We start from the raw sequence: 19187 nt of genomic DNA on the forward strand, positions 1-19187 counted from the left end.
CCATGAAACTGTACTGGAAGGAGGTTCAGACAAAATGCATGGATTAAATTCCTTGGGTGAAGGTGAGGAGGAGAATGTGAAGTGGTCTGAGACTGTCTAGAAATAAATGGAGTGCATCCAATAAGCAGGAGAGAATGAGCTGGAGCTGCTGGCAGTCCATGTTTTCACTTATTACATGGGGGCGAGGGGACTTTTAATGGGGCTAGATGCTAAAGGTGGTCCAGTGGGCACTGAAACTAACATTTGGGGAATGGACCAAGATCTCCTGTTTTGAGAATGAGGACAGTGCCTAGCAGTTACAACAGTTCTAGCACACAAAGACGAACATCTCAGACCAGACTCTGGTAACTAAAGACTTTCTCCAGTACAATCTACATTCAAAGAACTGGACCAGAGTGACTCCATGCTGGACAGAGACCTTGAAGGATAGTTCTCCATGCAAGATGGTTAAGGGGATATGCAAAAATGACCCTTTCTACAATGTTCAACCAGACAAAGAGGCCCAGGAGTGCAATAGTTGTCCCTTTCAGACATCTATGGGTAAGCTGAGGAAGCCGGGTTTCCAGTTTATTCTGGTTACCAGCATGGCCCTGACTTCTGGCCTAGTACTGTATGTGAAAGGTGTATGTCATGTTGTCACCTTCCTTTCAAGTGACCATAGCCCCACCATCTCCACCCCCGTTTAAACTCCACCTCAAGTGACTTTTAAAAAATACTAGGTCTGAGTAACAAGAAACAAAATTCACATGCTAAAAGGGGGAAAAAACCCCAGCAAGCCAGATAAGCAAACTTTACCAGATAAAAATGGGTTTTTTAAGAGTCCGTAAATGCCAAATAACAGCAGAACAAAGAGAATCAAACGAGTTCGCCTTAGGGAATCTGGAAGAAACAGGAAAAGTTTTCAATCAAATGTCACCCATAACATATATTAGCCCAATTAAATGAAATCCTGGGTTACAGATAACCTTACTTTATCACATGCAGTTTTTGAGTCTGGCATTCTTTTGTATAATTGATATGGTTTTCTTCAGCACACTAACACTTCATGAAGCCACGTATGCCACATGCTTCTGTCCTTGATTGGCTTTTCTCTTAAGAAAATAAAACTGCCAACAGTATTTCCACTTCCATACAGCTTTAAATTGTTGTTGTTGTTGTTGTTTTTAGGGTAGTACTGTGGTTAGAACTCAGAGCCTCACACTTACTTGGCAGGCTCTCTACAACTTGAGTCATACTCTACCCCTTTTTTCTTCTTGTTTCCCCAGACAAAGTCTGTGGGTTTCTTTAAGCTGGCCTAAAACTAATCCTCCTGAACTCTGCCTCCCAAGTACCTAGGATTATAGACATCCAGCTTCAGTTGTCTTAAGTAATAAATACAGTTAGACAATTTACATTTTTACATAGAGGACTGTCCCATCATTTATTTTTCTCAATTAACTTACCATTGGTTTTTTGTGTTAATGCTTGAGCTTTCAGAAAACCCTCTGCAAAACCAGTTTTAAATGCATCTTGGTGAGCTTCAGGTATATTTTTAGTTTTCATGAGTTTGTCTAAACTCTCAACATCTGATCCTCTGTCCCGCAAAAGAAACCCCTAAGTACATAAAACATAACAGTATTGGTTGACTGCACCAACAATCCTACTCTCTAGTAATATTATGACTATCTATAAAAAATTCATTGAAAGTCAAGAATTTGTATTGCTAATGAAGAAATAGTCAATAATGAATTACTTTGCCAGGAACTAGGATATTAATAGTAGAACCTACACCTGTATTAATTAACTAGTAATGTGAAGCATTAATCTCTATAAAAATACTACACTGAAAACAGGTAGTAAGTCACATAATCTTAGGGTTTTAATTCCTTGATGGTCATACAACTTTATGTCTACTTCAGGAAAAACTTCAAAATGTTTACTCTATACCCAGGTACTAGGCCTTGTGAGAGCTCTGAGGATATAAAGATAAAGTGATTGATCTGAAAATTTTCTGTCTACTGAAGACATAAATATTAGCACTAGTATTGTAGTAAAATAAATGGTATATATGGAAGACACAAAAGACATTAAAGAGAACAGGACATCAAGACCACAAAGCCAAGTGTGGTGGTACACACTCGTAATAATCACAGCACTCAGAAAGCAGGAGGATTTCGATGGTACCCTATGCTACACGGTGACGATGTGAAAAAAAAGCAGTGGGTGGGAAATGGGGAAACGAACCATATACAGAGTATAATCTGATAGATGGAAGAAACAGAACTGCTAAGACTTAAATGTCTAGAAGAGGGGAATAGAGCATGGCATATTGAAAGATGAGAATACAAAAATGGTTAGTAGAGATCAAACAAGTAAACAGTGTTATACCAGGATGAGTTGGTCAATAAAGGAGACTAATGCAATTAGACTGCTAATTTAGAAACACTGTAGGTGTGGAGGCAAGACTGAAGGTAGCCAACACTAGAAGCACAGAAAATAAATGAGAATATAGTTACATAGGCAAGAAATGATTAGAGTGTATGTATGCTCAGAACAGAGATGAAGACAGTTAAATATTTAAGCTTGGGGGTATTGGATCAGTGGTAGCTTCCTTGCTTATTATGTATAAATCTTGAGTTTAAAGTCTAGCACTAAGGAAAGAATGAGGAAGAGAACAAAGGAAGGAGGGAGATTGAGGATGGAACCATAGAATTTTAGTAATTAGGAGACATTAGAGATAAGGAAAAACACAAATGTAGATTGAACACCAATGCTAGCTTTAGTGAAGGCTATTCATCAGTACAGAGCACATAAGTAATTATTAACATGAGAAAGAGTAGCGTATGACAACTAAGCATGTAGAGACAAGGCAGGTGCCCAAGAGTTATATGTTCATGACCACACAATTTATTAATTCCTTATCATAAGTGGGAGGAATGGGGGGAAAAATCCATTAGCCCACAGAAACCTAACACTAGAAAGTCATTATTTTAATAATTTGTAAATTACTTCTGGACAGCAAAAAGAAATCTAGTTACCTTCACAAATGATGGTGCCGTATTCTGTGATTCTGCTAATCTCTCAGAGGTAGACTGTAGACGTCGTGTCCTTGATTTCAAAGTCTTAAAACCTCGAGACTGTATGAAAACTGAACAAAACAGTAGCATTTACTTTGTAAATTGTTCCAAAAGAAAACTGCGTACGGGATGGGTAAATCTGACATTAACTGTAAATCCTAATTAGTATCTAGGTCCTATTTTGGCAGTACCTGGGTTTGAACTCAGGGCTTCATGCTTGATAGACAGGTGCTCTGAAACTTGAGCAATGCCTCCAGCCCGTTTTCACTTTAGCTTTTTTCCAGAGACTACTTTTGCTTAGTAGTGGTCTTAGATTTTGATGCTTCTTCCTGTACCTCCTGGCAAGATGGAATCACAGGCCTGTGCCACCATGGCCAGCTTGTTTCTTCCCAAAGGGACTTGCTAACTTTCTGCCTAGGCTGGCCTTGAATGAGTATCCACTTCCCAGAAATCAGGACTACTGAAATCTGTAACACCACACTGGGCCCAATATCTAAATTTTCAATACTCTTCTTTTGTCTGACATTTCAATGTGCTTTATATATTTTTTGGTATTACTTTTTTTTCTGAATAACAACTTATTTATTGTCAAAGTGATGTACAGAGGGGTTACAACTTCCTAAGTAAGACAATGGGTATATTTCTTGTACAATCTGTTACCTCCTCCCTCATTTCCCCCCTCCCCGCTCCCCCTTTTCCTCTCCCCCACCATGAGTTGTTCAGTTGGTTTACACCAAATGGTTTTGTAAGTATGGCTTTTGGAGTCGTTTGTCTTTTTATCCTTTGTCTCTCGATTTTGATATTCCTTTTCCCTTCTCTATTTCTAATACAGTATATGCTATTATTTTTTTTTAAGATCTTTGCTCATTTTTCTCTCATCTTAATGGGAGGGAAAGTAGAGGAATCAAGAGATCTTAACTTTTGTGTATGTATATGCCAGTCCTGAGGCTTAAATTTAGAGCCTGGGCACTGTCTCTGAGCTCTACCACTCTAGCCACAGCTTCCCTTGATTCTTCTTTAGTGGTCAACTGGAGACAGTCTCACTGACTTTCCAGCCCAGGATGTCTCCAAACTGCCATCCTCAGATCTCAGCCTCCTCAGTAGCTAAGATTATAGGCATGAGCTGTTGGTGCTCAGCCTTATATATAATTTTGAAAAGACACTGATAAATTTTGACACTTTCAAAAAAAAAAAAAAGGCCAGGTCACTAAAATAGACAGACCCAATCAAAATCTACAAATTGATTTTGTATTTTCTAGGTAATTACAAAATGCTTAAAACAAAAGTATTAATAGAAGACCCTGTCTCCTAATTCCTTAAACCTCAATGCCACTTCACAAATGTAATCAATGTTAATGATTCTGTGTCTATTCTTACAGTATGCACATTTTTGCTCTTCTCTGTCCTGATACCTCATGAATATATTTTGAAATAGTATTGTGAATGCACCTTAATAATATTTATATGTCCTAATTCTTCAGAGCCTAACAATGTATTCAGTCATCTTATAACTGTGAACATTATCTGTTTACTGTTGAGAGTACTTTAGTGCTGAGGGTTCAGTCCAAGTTCATGTGCACTAAGCTATGCTTCTAGGCCCCCTATTTATTGCCAAGAATAATACTGCAGTGAATATTCTTTTTTTTTTTTTTTTGCCAGTCTTTGGGCTTGAACTCAGGACCTGGGCACTGTTCCTGAGCTGCTTTTGCTCAAGGTTAGCACTGTACCACTTGAGCCATAGCACCACTTCTGGCTTTTCTGTTTATGTGGTACTGAGGAATTGAACCCAGGGTTCATGCATGGTAAGTAAGCACTCTACCACTAAGCCACATTCCCAGCCCCTTTACATATTTCCTTCAGCACATGTAGAATAAATCCCCCAAAACAGGACTGTAAGTCTTGAAACTGCTTTCAAAGAAGGCTATTTGATATATATATTTTCATATAATAAGTGAGTGTACGTTTCTCTATACCCCTGTAAACACTAGATAACATCTTTTTAATTTATATATCTATTTTGTAGGAACTTGTAATCTCACTTTCTAGATATCAAGCTATGGGAAATTTTGAAGTAAAACCAAGTGAGAGCACGAAGACATGAGTTTAAAGTCTTGGTACAGGCACATAGAAGGAAGGAAGGGAGGCTTTTAAGAAGACAGGAGGGCTGGGAATATGGCCTAGTGGCAAGAGTGCTTGACTCGTATATATGAAGCCCTGAGTTCGATTCCCCAGCACCACATATATAGAAAACGGCCAGAAGTGGTGCTGTGGCTCAAGTGGCAGAGTGCTAGCCTTAAGCAAAAGAGAAGCCAGGAACAGTACTCAGGCCCTGAGTTCAAGCTCCAGGACTGGCAAAAAAAAAAAAAAAGAAATTGTGATAAGAAGACAGGAAAGTCTGGGTGCTGGTTGCTCATGCCTATAATCCTAGCTACTCAGGAGGCTGAGATTGGAGGATTGCAATTCAAAGCCAGCCTGGGCAGGAAAGTCTGTGAGACTCTAAGCTCCAATTAACCACCAGAAAACTGGAAGTGGCACTGTGGTTCAAAGTGGTAGAATGCTAACCTTAAGCTGAAGAGCTCAAGGACAGCACCCAAGACCAACCAAAACAGAAAACAACACACACACACACACACACACACACACACACACACACACACACACGAAGGCAGGAAAGGTAGAAAGAGTTGCAGAAGTGACAAAGTTGATAGGGTAGATTGTGTGCATTTATGGAAAAAAAATCACACTTATTTTTTGCTATTTTAATTAGGTAAGTTTATTTTACTTTATTGTTTTTTCCCCCGTTAAACTTTTCATTCAATTAAGTAAAATTATTTCCTGTTATTTTTAATGCAGTTTTATCTATATTAATTTCTATTTCTAAAAAAAATGTAGCCAGTCACTGGTGGCTCATGCCTATATTCCTAGCTACTTAGAAGGCTGGGCTCTGAGGAATGCAGTTCAAAACCAGCCTGGGCAGGAAAGTCCATGAGACTCTTAGGTCCAATTAACCATCAGAAAATCCAAAGTGGAGCTGGGGCTCTAAAGTGGTAGAGCACTAACCTTGAGCAAAAGAGCTCAGGGACAAGCACCTAAGCCCTGAGTTCAAGTCTCATGACCAACAAAAAACAATAAAATTATATATACACACACACACATATGTATATATATGATCAACAACAACAAAAAATGATGTAGAAAGTGGGGGATAGTGGCGCACACCTGGAATTTTAGCACTTGGAGGCTAAGGCAGGAGGACTGTTGAGTTTGAAAGCAGTCTGGGCTCAAAAAAATCCTATCCCCCATCACCCCCCCCAAAACAAACAATTTACTCAGAACTACTTATACTAAACAAGGCCTACTATGCATAGCGACAGATGTTTAAAACCATTAACACTAAGAAAAACAAATCTTATTAAATAAATATATTTTATCAATATAAACATATAGTTGCTTCATACCTGGCCAGTACTGAAGATCTGAACAAATGTTATGAATAGTTCTTGAATGTTGTCTGTATAAGCAAGAGGAACGTAAAGCGCTAAACATATCTATGTAACCTAGAGGGAAATTACAAAAAGTAAATTTCCTAATTGTCAAAGTAAATACACAAAAATCATATGAACAGGTTCGATTCCTGGTCAGGGAACAAAAAAAATAAAAACATATGAAACAATTTTAACAAATATTAAAAAAAAATCACAATATGTTTCACCTTTTATTTGCCCATCTATTGACTATGCTTTTATAAAACGTTCATCTAACTACTTTACATATCACAGCTCTTAAATTTTATTATCACTGTAGTTATATTGCTTTTCTTATCTGACATACAAATAAGGCTATACATGAAAGTAAATTCAAATAAACAGAGGTAATATATATGTTTATGGTAAAATTATTTCTTCTCTATTTAAAGCTTTCATAACATTAAGTACAAAGAGCCTTCCTTTCCAGAGCCATATGCCATGGACATTTCAGTAATTCTCCCTAATTCCTGATTAATGCATTCCATCTTACTTTATATCTGAGCAGCAACAAAAGAAACTGTATATCATCTATCTATGTGTTCTAGTTGGATTGCAATGACTAAACTTAGTCAAGCATATAAATATATGACTGCTTAAGCAAAGCAAACGTAGCAGTAGCAGGAAGAACCTTAAATTAAACATAAATATGCAAGAGTTATAATAAAATTTTTATCCTACTGAACATTTACTATGTGACAAGTACTGCAGAAAGGAAAGAAACAGATTGAGTTCAAGCCCAGGTGCTCTAACATTCTTCCATCAACATGAAACAGATATTTCATCATTTTAATAAGATCCTAACATTCCTGTTTAACTCATGGGATGGGAATATAGATCAGTAATACAATGTTTGCCTATAATGCACAAAACCTAGGTTCAATCCCCGGCACCAAAACAAAAAGAATCTTCATGAAACTTCATCCCTTTCAACAGCCTACAGTACAGGCCCATTTGTTATAACAAATGGTATAATAGTAGACTAGTAGTAGTCTCAGTTAAGAAACTTTGTAGACATTCCATAACCATTTCTTCATAAATATAGCCTCAGAAATTAGAATGTTACTTAGAATCTAATGACCTATGTCACCTATAGTTAAAATAACACCAAAAAAATTCTACTCTCCTAAATATGATGTACTATGCTACCTTAAAGTCTAAGTCAGAAAAAGAACACTAGTAAAAAAAATTAGTGATCTAGTAAAACTAGGTTGAAATTCAGTCTATATTTAAAATACCGTACCAGTGTCAATTTCTTATTCAGACAAATGTACTGCGCTTGTTATATATGATGTCAATATTAGAGGAAGTAAAGTGAAGGATATATAGAAATTCTTTGTATCTATGAAACTTTTCTGTAAATCATTTCAATATAAACTTTTTTTTTTTTCAATGCTGATCCTAGAACTTGAATTAAGTACTGGGCACTGTCCCTGAGCTCTTTTGCTCAGGGCTAATATTCTACCACTTAAGCCACATCTCTACTTTCAGCTTTTTGGTTGGTAATTGGAGGTAAGAGACTCATGGACTTTCCTGTCTGGGCTAGCTTCAAGCTTCAGAATTCAGCCTCCTGAGTTGCTAGGATTACAGGTGTGAGCTACCAGTGCCCAACAGCAATACAAACTTATTTTAAAAAAGAAAGGAAACTGCTCTCGAGTCACTACTATAACATTTTATCCTATTGAGCTCCTTAAAAAAAAATCCAAAGTTCTCAGGGGGAAGGAGGGAATGAGGAAGGAGGTAACAAACAGTACAAGAAATGTATCCAATGCCTAACGTATGAAACTGTAACCTCTCTGTACATCAGTTTGACAATAAAAATTTTTTAAAAAATAAAATAAAATCCAAAGGTCTCAATAAAAATAATAAAGAAAACTCAGGAAAGCTGTCCCATAATACATGCTAATAAAAAGTATTTATTATAACTATTATTAGTGATAGTAAAATGGTTCATTTTAATTGGAACCATAAAAGCATTACCATACCATGTTTATTTTCAAAGAAGGACTGTGCAGAGACATGAGATGTATGCCAATGGGAAGATACATTTTTGCCTTTATAAAATCCAGGAAGTAGATTTTCTATCAGTTGGTCAATATGGCCAATTCTTAATTCAGATATTCCAAGGTCCCTTAAATTAAGTGCAGGCTGAAAAAGATTAAGTCAACCAAATAAACATTAACATTATTGAGGTATTTAATTTAAAGATTATTTGCTATCAGAAACAATATGGATTTTAATTTCCCCTGCAATATTGAGGGACTACTTGCTAGGCAAGTACACTACCAATTACACCATATTCTCAGTTCTTTTTGCTTTACTTTGTTCTCACAATAGAGCCACTGGCTTTTGTCTGCCAGCCTTTGCTGGCAATCTTCCTACCCAGCCTCCCACATAGCTGTGATTACAGGAATATCACTATTCTCAGCTGATTTTTTTGAGACAGAATCCTTTGCCCAAGCTGACCTTGAACAATGATTATCCTATCTCGGCTTCCTGTGCAGCTGGGATTACCCAGCACACAATACAGACATTTTACTCTTAACAAGTACATTAACATTTTACTATTTAAAATACACATTGATGAAAATATTTTATGTTCCTAGTTTGACTGGGGTTAGCTATGTGTGATTTGACAAAGTTTTAAGAAAACCCTATATCCCACAGAAGGGGTAAGACTGATTGGGATATAATATAAGCATGCAGAAATTCAACCACCAAATCCCCGTCTATATTACTAATATAAGCTAATTAAAAAAAACAATAACCCTTTACCTCCAATGATATCTTTAAATAGAGAAGACATTTCGGTATGAGTAAGGGAAAATTTTCACTCAAATCAAAAGATCATCAGTGAACTTATAAAAAAAAATTGATTCACAGAAACCAAATGAAGTGCTAGGGGCTGGTGGCTCTTGCCTGCAATGGTAGCTGTCATCAGGAGGCTGAAAATCCAGCCTGGGCAAAAAAGTTAGCACAGACTTTTATATCCAATTAACCAGCAAACAGCTGAAAGTTGGGGGCGTAGCTCAAGTAGCAGAACACCAGCAAAAATGTGAAGGGAAAGCACAGGCCTTGAACTCAAGCCCCATTACCAGCATTAAATTTTTTTTAAAATTCAAATCAATTGTTTTATATTTTTTCCCTCTCTTCACTTACGTATTCTCATCTAATGCTATTCTGACAAACGTTTAAAATGGCAAGGATGTTAAGAAAATACTATACTTGGGTGAAGTACAGCACACCAGGTCACTTTGCCAGAGATCACACTCGTAACTTAAATTACACTATACTGTCTAATTGTTCTATTTTATTATTAGTTGTTAATCTCTTACTATAATTTATAAACCCAGCTTCATAGTACTTTCATTGGCAATGTTCTCTTTGACTGTACTCTCAGTCAGCATAGTAGAAACACTACACAGAAACAGTAATAGGTGGGCAAATAAAAGAGCAAAGACAAATTTATTTATTTATTTATTTTGGCCAGTCCTGGGGCTTGGACTCAGGGCCTGAGCACTGTCCCTGGCTTCCTTTTGCTCAAGGCTAGTACTCTGCCACTTGAGCCACAGCGCCACTTCTGGCCATTTTCTGCATATGTGGTGCTGGGGAATTGAACCCAGGGCCTCATGTATAGGAGACAAGCACTCTTGCCACTAGGCCATATCCCCAGCCCCTTAAAAAATTTATTTTTATCAATGGTGGTAGTGCATGCATGTCACTGTAACATTCAGAAGTATATTGCGAATTAGACACCAACGTAAGCTCAAGGCCAGCTTAGGCTACATAAGGAAATATGTCTCAGAAAAAAAATATGCTAAAACCTTAGAATGGATGCTTCCTCCCTGATCAAGCAAATGCCTTTTCTGGTTTTCCTCTGCTACTTTTTGTCATGGTTCTTTATATCAGAAACATGAATATAGGCTATTTATAGCTTAGGGAAACCTGAAAAACTAGATTGTAATACCTTTTCCATGAAAAATGTATTCTGAGCTTATAAGTAACCACCTCATTAATAAGCCTTGTAAAAGACTAGGTTTATAATTTCTTATATCCTGGCAACATTGACTTTATAATTTTATGAATACCAAAATCATAGTTCCCTAATTTATAGATCTTACCTTCAATTACCTATACCCTATACTGGTTAGCAAAAGGAAGTAAACAAGGAGGTGAACACCAAATACAGCGCAATATGAACAATTCAAAACAAATTCAACGACTAAAAATTTTTCAATATATACATTAAAGTCAGAATTACCTATCTTGAATTACTAAAGTAAAGGCAGGAAGCATGTTAATCCCAATACCTAAATAAAGATAGTTCATCAAAAATGATTAAATTGCCAGGTGCTGGTAGCTCACACCTATAATCCTAGCTACTCACAAGGCTGAATGAATTCTGAGGATCAAGGTTTGAAGCAATGTGAAGCCAGCAAGGCAGGAAAGTCCTTGAGGCTCTCATCTGCAAAAAACTAATCAGAAAAATCTACAAGTAATGCTGTGCTTCAAGCATTAAGAGTTCTAGCCTTGAGCAAAAGAAGCTCAGGAACAGAGCCCAGGTCCTGAGTTCAAGCCCTAGGACCAGCACCACCACCCCCCCCCCCCAAAAAAAAAGAAAGACTAAAGGCATTTTCAGCTACACATGGTGGTATGTACCCCTAATTCCAAAACTGAAAGATCACCTGAGGTTTGTGGTTAGCTTAGCTTTATAGCTAAGGTCTGTCTTTAAAATACAATACAAAACAAAAAGGGCCTTTTCATACCCCTTGGATAAGAAAATATTAATTACCTCACTGGTGGGAGCCTCACGTTCAGGAACTATATCTCGATGCTGGTTTTGAGAAACTGACGTATTGGCAGAGAAAGAGGGTTTTTTTGGTGAATGGAAGGCATTGATAAGATGACTGAGAGGAACTGTAACCTAGGGGGAAAGTTAAAATTAAGTAGTTTTAAATAATAAAAACAGAAACAATTGTTAAATAAACACATAAACATATAATATTTATCAAAACTATATATTGGACTGAAAGCATAGCTTAGTAGTAGTAGAGTACTTGCCTAACAAGCATAAAGCCCTGGATTTGATCCCCATCAAAACACACACACACACACACACACACACACACACACACACACACACACAGAGTTAAAAATTCCAACTACTTGCCAGGCACTGGTAGCTCAGCTCAGTAATCCTAGCTTCTCAGGAGGCTAAGATTTGAGGATGGTTCGAAGCCAACCTGGGCAAGATGGTCTGTGAGACTTTTATCTCCAATTAATTATTAAAAAACTGGAAGTTGGGGCTGGGAATATGGCCTAGTGGTAGAGTACTTGCCTCGTATACATGAAGCCCAGGTTCTATTCCTCAGCACCACATATATTTTTTTAAAAAGCCAGAAGTGGCACTATTGCTCAAGTGGTAGAGTGCTAGCTTTGAGCAAAAAGAAGCCAGGGACAGTGCTCAGGCCCTGACTAAGCCCCAGGACTGGAGGGGAAAAAAAAATGGAAGTGTAACTATGCCAAGCCTTGGGGGGGGGGGGGCAGGGGGCAAAGGATAGCTCCCAGGCCCTGAGTTCAAGTCCTGGAATTGGAATTTTAAAAAATTCTAAGGGCGGGCTGGGGATATAGCCTAGTGGCAAGAGTGCCTGCCTCGGATACACGAGGCCCTAGGTTCGATTCCCCAGCACCACATATAAAGAAAACGGCCAGAAGCGGCGCTGTGGCTCAAGTGGCAGAGTGCCTTGAGCCTTGAGCGGGAAGAAGCCAGGGACAGTGCTTAGGCCCTGAGTCCAAGGCCCAGGACTGGCCAAAAAAAAAAAAAAAAAAAAAAAAATTCTAAGGGCTAGGAATGTGGCTTAGTGGTAGATTGCTTGCCTAGCATGCATTAAGTCCTGGGTTAGATTCCTCAGCACCACAGAATAGGAAAAGCTGGAAGTGGCACTAATGCAAAAGTGGCAGAGTGCTAGCCTTGAGCAAAAAGAAGCCAGGAGCAGTGCTCAGGCCCTGAGCCCAAGGCCCAGGACCGGCAAAAAAATTTTTTTAAATAATTCTAAATAACCATTTAATGCTGGTAGTAGAAAACTAATCTACTCTTTCAGGAAACTGTGCTGGATATATGAATTAAAGCATGAAAAATACATATATTGCTTATTCCAACTACCTTCTAGGAATTTTTCATTTTTGTAAGTCTCTATATCCTTGAGCTTCTTTTGCTCAAGGCTAGTGTTCTACCACTTAAACCACAGTTCCACTTCATTTTTTTTTTAGTATTTTTTTTTTGGAGATAGTCTCTCAGACTTTGCTGCCCGGGGATGGCTTTGAACTTTGGTCCTCAGATATCAGCTTCATAAGTAGCTAGTATTATAGGTGTGAACCTTTAATCATTTCAGTTCCTGGCTTAGGAATTTAAGAAAATAATGTTTGCAGAGGCTTAAGATAATTTTTATCTGCACAAATAGGGAAAAGATAGAGAAGTCCTTAGTAAGAGTAGCAAAATAAATGACACTGAGCAAAAAATGAAGTACTTCACATATACTGAAAAGTATACAACCAGATCTTAAACTTTTCAACTCGCCAACATCTTGTTCTGCATCATTTTCAGTCCTTATTCAGCTGCAGTGCATTGCAAGCACAGTACTGGTAGTTTATGCCTGTAAGCCTAGCTACTCAAGAGGCTAAGACCTATATATCATGGTTCAAAGCAAGCCCTGACAGGAAAGCCTGTGAGTTGCTCATCTCTAATTAACGACCAAAAAGCCAGAAGGGACCAGGTCCAAGCCCAGAGTTCAAGCCCCAGTATGGGAGAAGAGGGGAGAAAGTAAGTTCACATCATTCTGCTCAAATCCATCTGTAGAACTTTACAACTTGGCCTCCTCCTCCTATGTACCCATTCATTCTCTAAGCTCTAGTACCACTGGTCTTTAGATGTTCCTGGATCACAACTGACACACCCTTACCTCAAAGACTTTGTACTACATGTTCCCTTTCGTCCAGTTAGTAACATAACTTGCTCTCACTGTCCCTTCAGTTCTTTGTTCAAATCATCTTTTCATGAGACCTTCCCCTGGTTGCCCTAATATTTCTGTAATTTTCTTCTAAAAATATTTATGTTCTCTGCTATTTTTTCTTCTAATACTTTTCACTAACACTTTAATTATTATTTACCTGTATACTGATTACCTCTTACACGGTGTTTTCTTTGCAGTTCTCTAACACCTTATGACCTGTCTGGATAGCACATCCTACAGAATACGCCCCACTTTAGATGACACACACAAGTCCCAGACCATTCACATACCTGACCAACCAGTGATAAATAAGGAGTTCCCACAACCCTTTCATGTTGGATAATTCATTAGAAAGGCTCATAAAAGTCAGGACAACTTTGTTTACCTGTCTATAACAGGACAGAAATGAACAGCAACTTGAAGGTGAACAGGTCTGAAAGGGTCCCTAGTCTTTCACGGAGGCAGGGCATGACATCCGTTGCTGTATGAATATATGCATTCACTCACCAACCAGAAGCATACTGAATACGTCCTTCAGGAGTTGCTAAGGGAACTCTTCGAGTCCTGCTTTTCCTTCCCCAGAGGTGTGAGAATAAAAATACACTCTGTAATCATTTTTCCCCCCAAATGATTATTGAAATCCCTACACTGGCATTTAGGGAGTCTAAAAAGTTACCAACATATAACAGAGATAATACAATCACAGAAGTTAGCTTTTTAATGATATAGTCAACTAGAAGGTAAGCTCCATGGGGCAAAGGGTTTTTATTAGTCAATACTGTGTCCCAATTAAGCAAAGTGTACAAAGGGAATGCTAAACACAGATGTGATCAACAGGGGCTTGTGAATTATAACTCAGAAAATTTCAAGGGATTTTATAGACTGGAAGCAGGTAGCTCAGAACTATAATCATAGCTACTCAGGAGGATGAGTCGAGAAGGATCTCAGTTCAAAGACAGCCCGGGGAGAAAAGCCTTTGAGATTCTATCTCCAATTAACTAATAAAATGCAGGGCTAGAGGTATGGCCCCAGTGGTAGAGCAGCAGCTGTGAGCAAGAAAGCTGATTGAGAGCAAGGCCTAAGTTCAAATGCTGATGTACACATACCCATGTTTATACACATGATTTTATACATGATCACAGAGTTAGCTTTTTAATTATAGTCTTCAACTAGAAGGTACACTTCATGTGGCAAAGGGTTTTTATTTATTATTAGTCAATACTGTGTCCCAGTGAAGCAAAGTGTACAAAGTGAGTGCTAAATGAGTTCTTACCACAAACCAAGGCTTGTAATTAGTTTTACCTACCTCATTTAACTCTCTCTCTCTCTCTGCCAGTCCTGGGGCATGAACTCAGGGCCTGGGCATTGTCCCTGAGCTTCTTTTGCTCAATGCTAGCACTCTACCACATGAGCCACGGCATCATTTCTGGCTTTGTTTACATGGTACTGAGGAATTGAACCCAGGGCTTCATGCATGCTAGGCAAGCATTCTACCGCTAAGCCACATTCCCAGCCCCTCATTTACTCTTTTTTGTTGCTGTTATGTCATGAGACCTGAACTCTGGGCCTGGGCTCTGTCCCTGAGCTCTTTGGTTCAAGGCTAGTGGCTCTACCACCTGAGTCATAGCGCCACTTCCAGTTTTCTGGTTGTTATTGGAGATAAAAGTCTCACAGACTTTCCTGCCTGAGCTGGCTTTGAACTGTGAACCTCAGATCCCAGCATCCTGCATAGTTAGAATTTCAGGTGTGAGTCACCAGACACTGGCTTATCTCCTTTAATTCTAGTAACAAACATAAAAATTGGTTACTTGGCTGAGAATGTGCTTGCCTTGCATGCATGAAGTTCAGGATTCAAATCCTCAGTACCACATGAACAGAAAAAGCCAGAAGTGGTGCTGTGGTTCAAGTGATAGAGTGGTAGCCTGGAGCAAAAGCAGCTCAGGGACAGTCCCCAGACCCCGAGTAAAGACTGGCCAAAAAAAAAAAAAAAAAAAGCTGGACATTGTAATCCTAACTACTCAGGAAGCTTAAGATCTGAGGATAGAGGCTGGAAGTCAGCAGGGACAGAAAGTCTGTGAGACTCTCATCTCCAATTAACCATCAAAAAGCCAGAAGTGGAGCTGTGGCTCAAGTGGTAGAGTGCCAGCTTTGAGCAAAAACAAAAACAAAAAAACAAAACAGCTCAGGGACAGCACCATGGCCCTGAGTTCAAGCTCCAATACTAGCACGAAACACAAAGAAACCAAAACAACAGAAAAGGTACAAGAAAACCACAGAGTAAATTACATGTAATCACCTGAGTTCAAGACCCAGGACTGGCAAAAAATAAACTGGTTACTATTAAAGTGATACAGCATGAAGGTGTGTTTCTCCTAAAATTCATACTAATATTTAGGTACCATTGTAACAGTATTAAAAGATCTTTACACTTATATACTTTTTTTGAGGTACTAGAGTTGGAACACAGAAACTTAATTGAATTGCACCCTTAGCCCAAAACTAAGACCTTAAGAGCTGTGATCTTTAAGCCAGTTTAGGCTGGTCTTGGTGGCACTAGCCTATAACAGCAGCACTAAGGCAGCAGGAATTCAAGGACTATCTCCTACACAGTGAGATCTTGACTCAAATCCAAGAGAAGTCTGAGTCCTACTCAGGAGGCAGAGATAGGAAAGATTTTAGGTCCAGGCCAGCAAAGGCAACAAATCAGCAAAATCTGGGCCTGGTGGAGTGCTACAAAAGAATAATAAGTAAAAGGAGCCTGGAACTTGGGACCGAAAAGGACTGGGGCATGGCTCAAGTGGTATAGCACCTCCCTAACAAGCTCAAGCTTGAGTTCAACCCTCAATAACACAATCACAATACAAGCCAAAAGGGGGGGGAAAAACTGTAGGTCATAAAGATCTTGCCTTTATGAATACATTAATGCTGCAAAGAAAGAAGTGGGGTCTCTCCCTCTTGGCTCTTTTATCATGTGATGTCTTCCATCATGACAGTCACTTCTCAAAAAGTCAGGCCTTCTTGAACTAACTTTAGTTGCAAACAGTTTAATACTATATTCAACAGTTCTGTATCTGATTTTTTCTTTTCAAACAATAACTAGGACGCCTCTAGACACTCATTTTGTTCTGTTTTGGTTTTTTTGCCAGTCCTGGGGCTTGGACTCAGGGCCTGAGCACTGTCGCTGGCTTCTTTTTGCTCAAGGCTAGCACTCTACCCCTTCAGCCACAGCACCACTTCTGGGTTTTTCTATATATGTGGCGCTAAGGAATAGACCCTGGGCTTCAGGTATACAAGGCAAACACTACCACTAGGCCATTCCCAGTCCCTAGACACTCATTTTGATAAACAGCATCTTCCTGTATACAGCTGATCAAGCCAGAAACAGCTCTGTCTTTCCATAGTCATTACCACCATATTAGTGAAGTAATCCCTCTCCTGGACTGGGGCAATAGCATCCTTGATACACAATAATCCCACTTTTACCTTCTTCTATTCTCCACGTTGTTTTTGCTGGCTCTGGGGCTTAAACTTGAAGCCTGGGCACTGTTGGAGATTTTTTTGTTCAAGGTTAGCTCTCTATCACTCAAGCCACAGCTCCACTTGGGACGTTTTGGGTGCTTAATTGGAGATAAGAGTCACATGGTCTTTCCTGCCAGGACTGGCTTTAAACTGCAATCCTCAGATCTCAGCCTCAGGAGTAGCTAGGATTACAGGCATTCAGACCTAGAGCATCCAGTTTATGATCTTGAATGGGTTCTGAACACACTTAGAACCCAAACTCTTAGTTGTCTTAAGAGTTTCACCTCAATCTCATCTCTGACATTGCTCCCTTTAAACACTATGCTCTCTGCTACTGCAGACTTATGTTTGTTCCTCACTCCGAATTTTGGTAGTAGTCCTTGTATACGTGAAATATCTTTACCTGGTATCAATAGTATTCAAAGTACATTTGCTTTTATCCCCAACAAATAACCATTTCCTCTTTTATTTCTGAGTACTGTATTATGACAAAAAGAAAAGAAATAAGATGGCTCTCAAGGAGGCTGGATTAAAATTTTAGCTACAAGAAGTTAACGACCAGAAATAAATAAATGTAAAGTATATACATATACTTACATCTATGTATAATTTGGGTCATTTCTGGCCCCAAACCAAGAAAAATAAATAAATCACGGTGATTACTATTCAAATTATAAGCATGTTCGGTTAAGTTCCATTTAAAAGGTAGGGAGAAGTGGGAGATTTATTTCTTTTTAAACCACCGCCGCCCCCCGCCCAGAATGTCCGACCCTGAACAAAGCAGCAGCAATCACAGGCCACGAACCCCGGTGAAGCACGGGGCCCCATCACCCAGACCGCACGCCCCGGCCCCCAACGCTTGGGGTCGGTCCCCGGCGCGGTGTTCCCCCGCCCGGCCGGAGCCCGGGACCCGCACTGGGTTCGTCGCCCGCCCCCCGCCCCACCCCCGGCCTCGGTTCCCTTCGGGAATACACCGACCCCACCCGGCAGCGTAGACAAGAGCCGCGGGCGGGAGGGACGGCGAGCGGAGCGGGGCGGAAGGCCGGGCTCACCTGGGGCTGCACCGTGCTCGACAGGGAAAACATCTCCTCCGGAGCCTCAGCCACCTCGCCCGCCTCGCCGACACTGCCCCGGGGTCCGCGGCCGGGCAGGGAGGCGCTGAGCCCTCCGGCGGGAGCCTTCCGTGCTGCCCTCCCGCTGGCCCCCCTCGCTCCTCCCAGCAATGGAAGATGGCCTCCCCTTCCCACAGCTGCTACGACGACAGCGCCCCGGAAGTCGAGGGCTCCAACGCAACAGTACTTCCGGGGCACGGGAACGCCCGCACCCCGTCGTCCGTTCTGCGACTCGGGGCGCCCTCGCGCGTCTCTGCGGAGTCCCCAAGACACCCGGGATGAAGCTTTTCGGGTTTTGTTTGTTTGTTTTTTTAAAGCCTTTTAAAGGGGAACGGCCTCCGGCCTGTCGAACCTTTCCAGACCTTCCCTAACACATCTGTCCTGTTCCTCCTAAGTAAGCCGGGGGCTAATGCTGCTGCTGCTTGCTTTTTACTACAAGGTATCACTCCTCGTTCTCATGACGAACCGGAAACCCTCACTGATCCTACTCTGACTCAGGCAAATCACATGCTTTGAAAAGTTAACGAGTACAGGGCCAGCCACCTGCTTCCTGCTCATCCAGCTTCTCCACATTCTGTGACGACAGCGGCCTCCAAACCCCACCCTCGGCCATTGCTTTACCGAGCGGTCCCAACAGGTTTACATCGCTGGCGGGGGTGGGAGGAGGTCGTGAAGGGAAGAACAAATCGCAGGTCTAGACGGGGACCAGTTCCCATCAGACTCCTCGGGAGGCTGGGAGGTGATCTTTACAAGTCTCGGGGTGATTCAGACCCTGAGTCCCAGTGGTCCCTTTGCTCCCGGGCCCAGAACCGTTTGCCGTTCCTCCCGCATCACGGCAGATGTCAGTGGAGAGCCGTGGGCGAGCCCCAGGTGTTCCCGGAGGCCCGAGGGCACCCTCCCGCGGGCTCGGCTCCGCTCCGCTAGCAGCTATTTAAGGGAGGCGGGTTGGGCGGGGCTTCGCGTGGT

At 40.5% G+C, this 19187-nt stretch overlaps 1 protein-coding gene across 3 annotated transcripts in view; it reads right to left on the reverse strand.

Annotated features, from left to right (window-relative positions):
* The window catches only part of Yme1l1 (YME1 like 1 ATPase), a 44022-nt gene extending 24892 nt beyond the window's left edge, over nt 1–19130 (reverse strand). The window contains exons 1-7 of one of the 3 annotated variants that reach the window (XM_048367938.1): nt 18843–19130; nt 11373–11504; nt 8566–8728; nt 6515–6613; nt 3018–3127; nt 1443–1593; nt 796–879 (exon numbers count right to left, since the gene is read on the reverse strand). In XM_048367938.1, the coding sequence (XP_048223895.1) occupies nt 796–879; nt 1443–1593; nt 3018–3127; nt 6515–6602 (433 nt within the window). In that variant the 5' untranslated portion in view covers nt 6603–6613; nt 8566–8728; nt 11373–11504; nt 18843–19130. Of the gene's footprint in view, nt 1–795; nt 880–1442; nt 1594–3017; nt 3128–6514; nt 6614–8565; nt 8729–11372; nt 11505–18161; nt 18440–18764 lie in introns of those variants that run through there. The other 2 variants (XM_048367937.1, XM_048367936.1) reach the window with 2 other exon arrangements.
* Between the last annotated feature and the right edge of the window lie 57 nt (nt 19131–19187).

Source organism: Perognathus longimembris, chromosome 18 (genome assembly GCF_023159225.1).
Source record: "Perognathus longimembris pacificus isolate PPM17 chromosome 18, ASM2315922v1, whole genome shotgun sequence".
In the NCBI taxonomy this organism is placed as follows: Eukaryota; Metazoa; Chordata; class Mammalia; order Rodentia; family Heteromyidae; genus Perognathus; species Perognathus longimembris.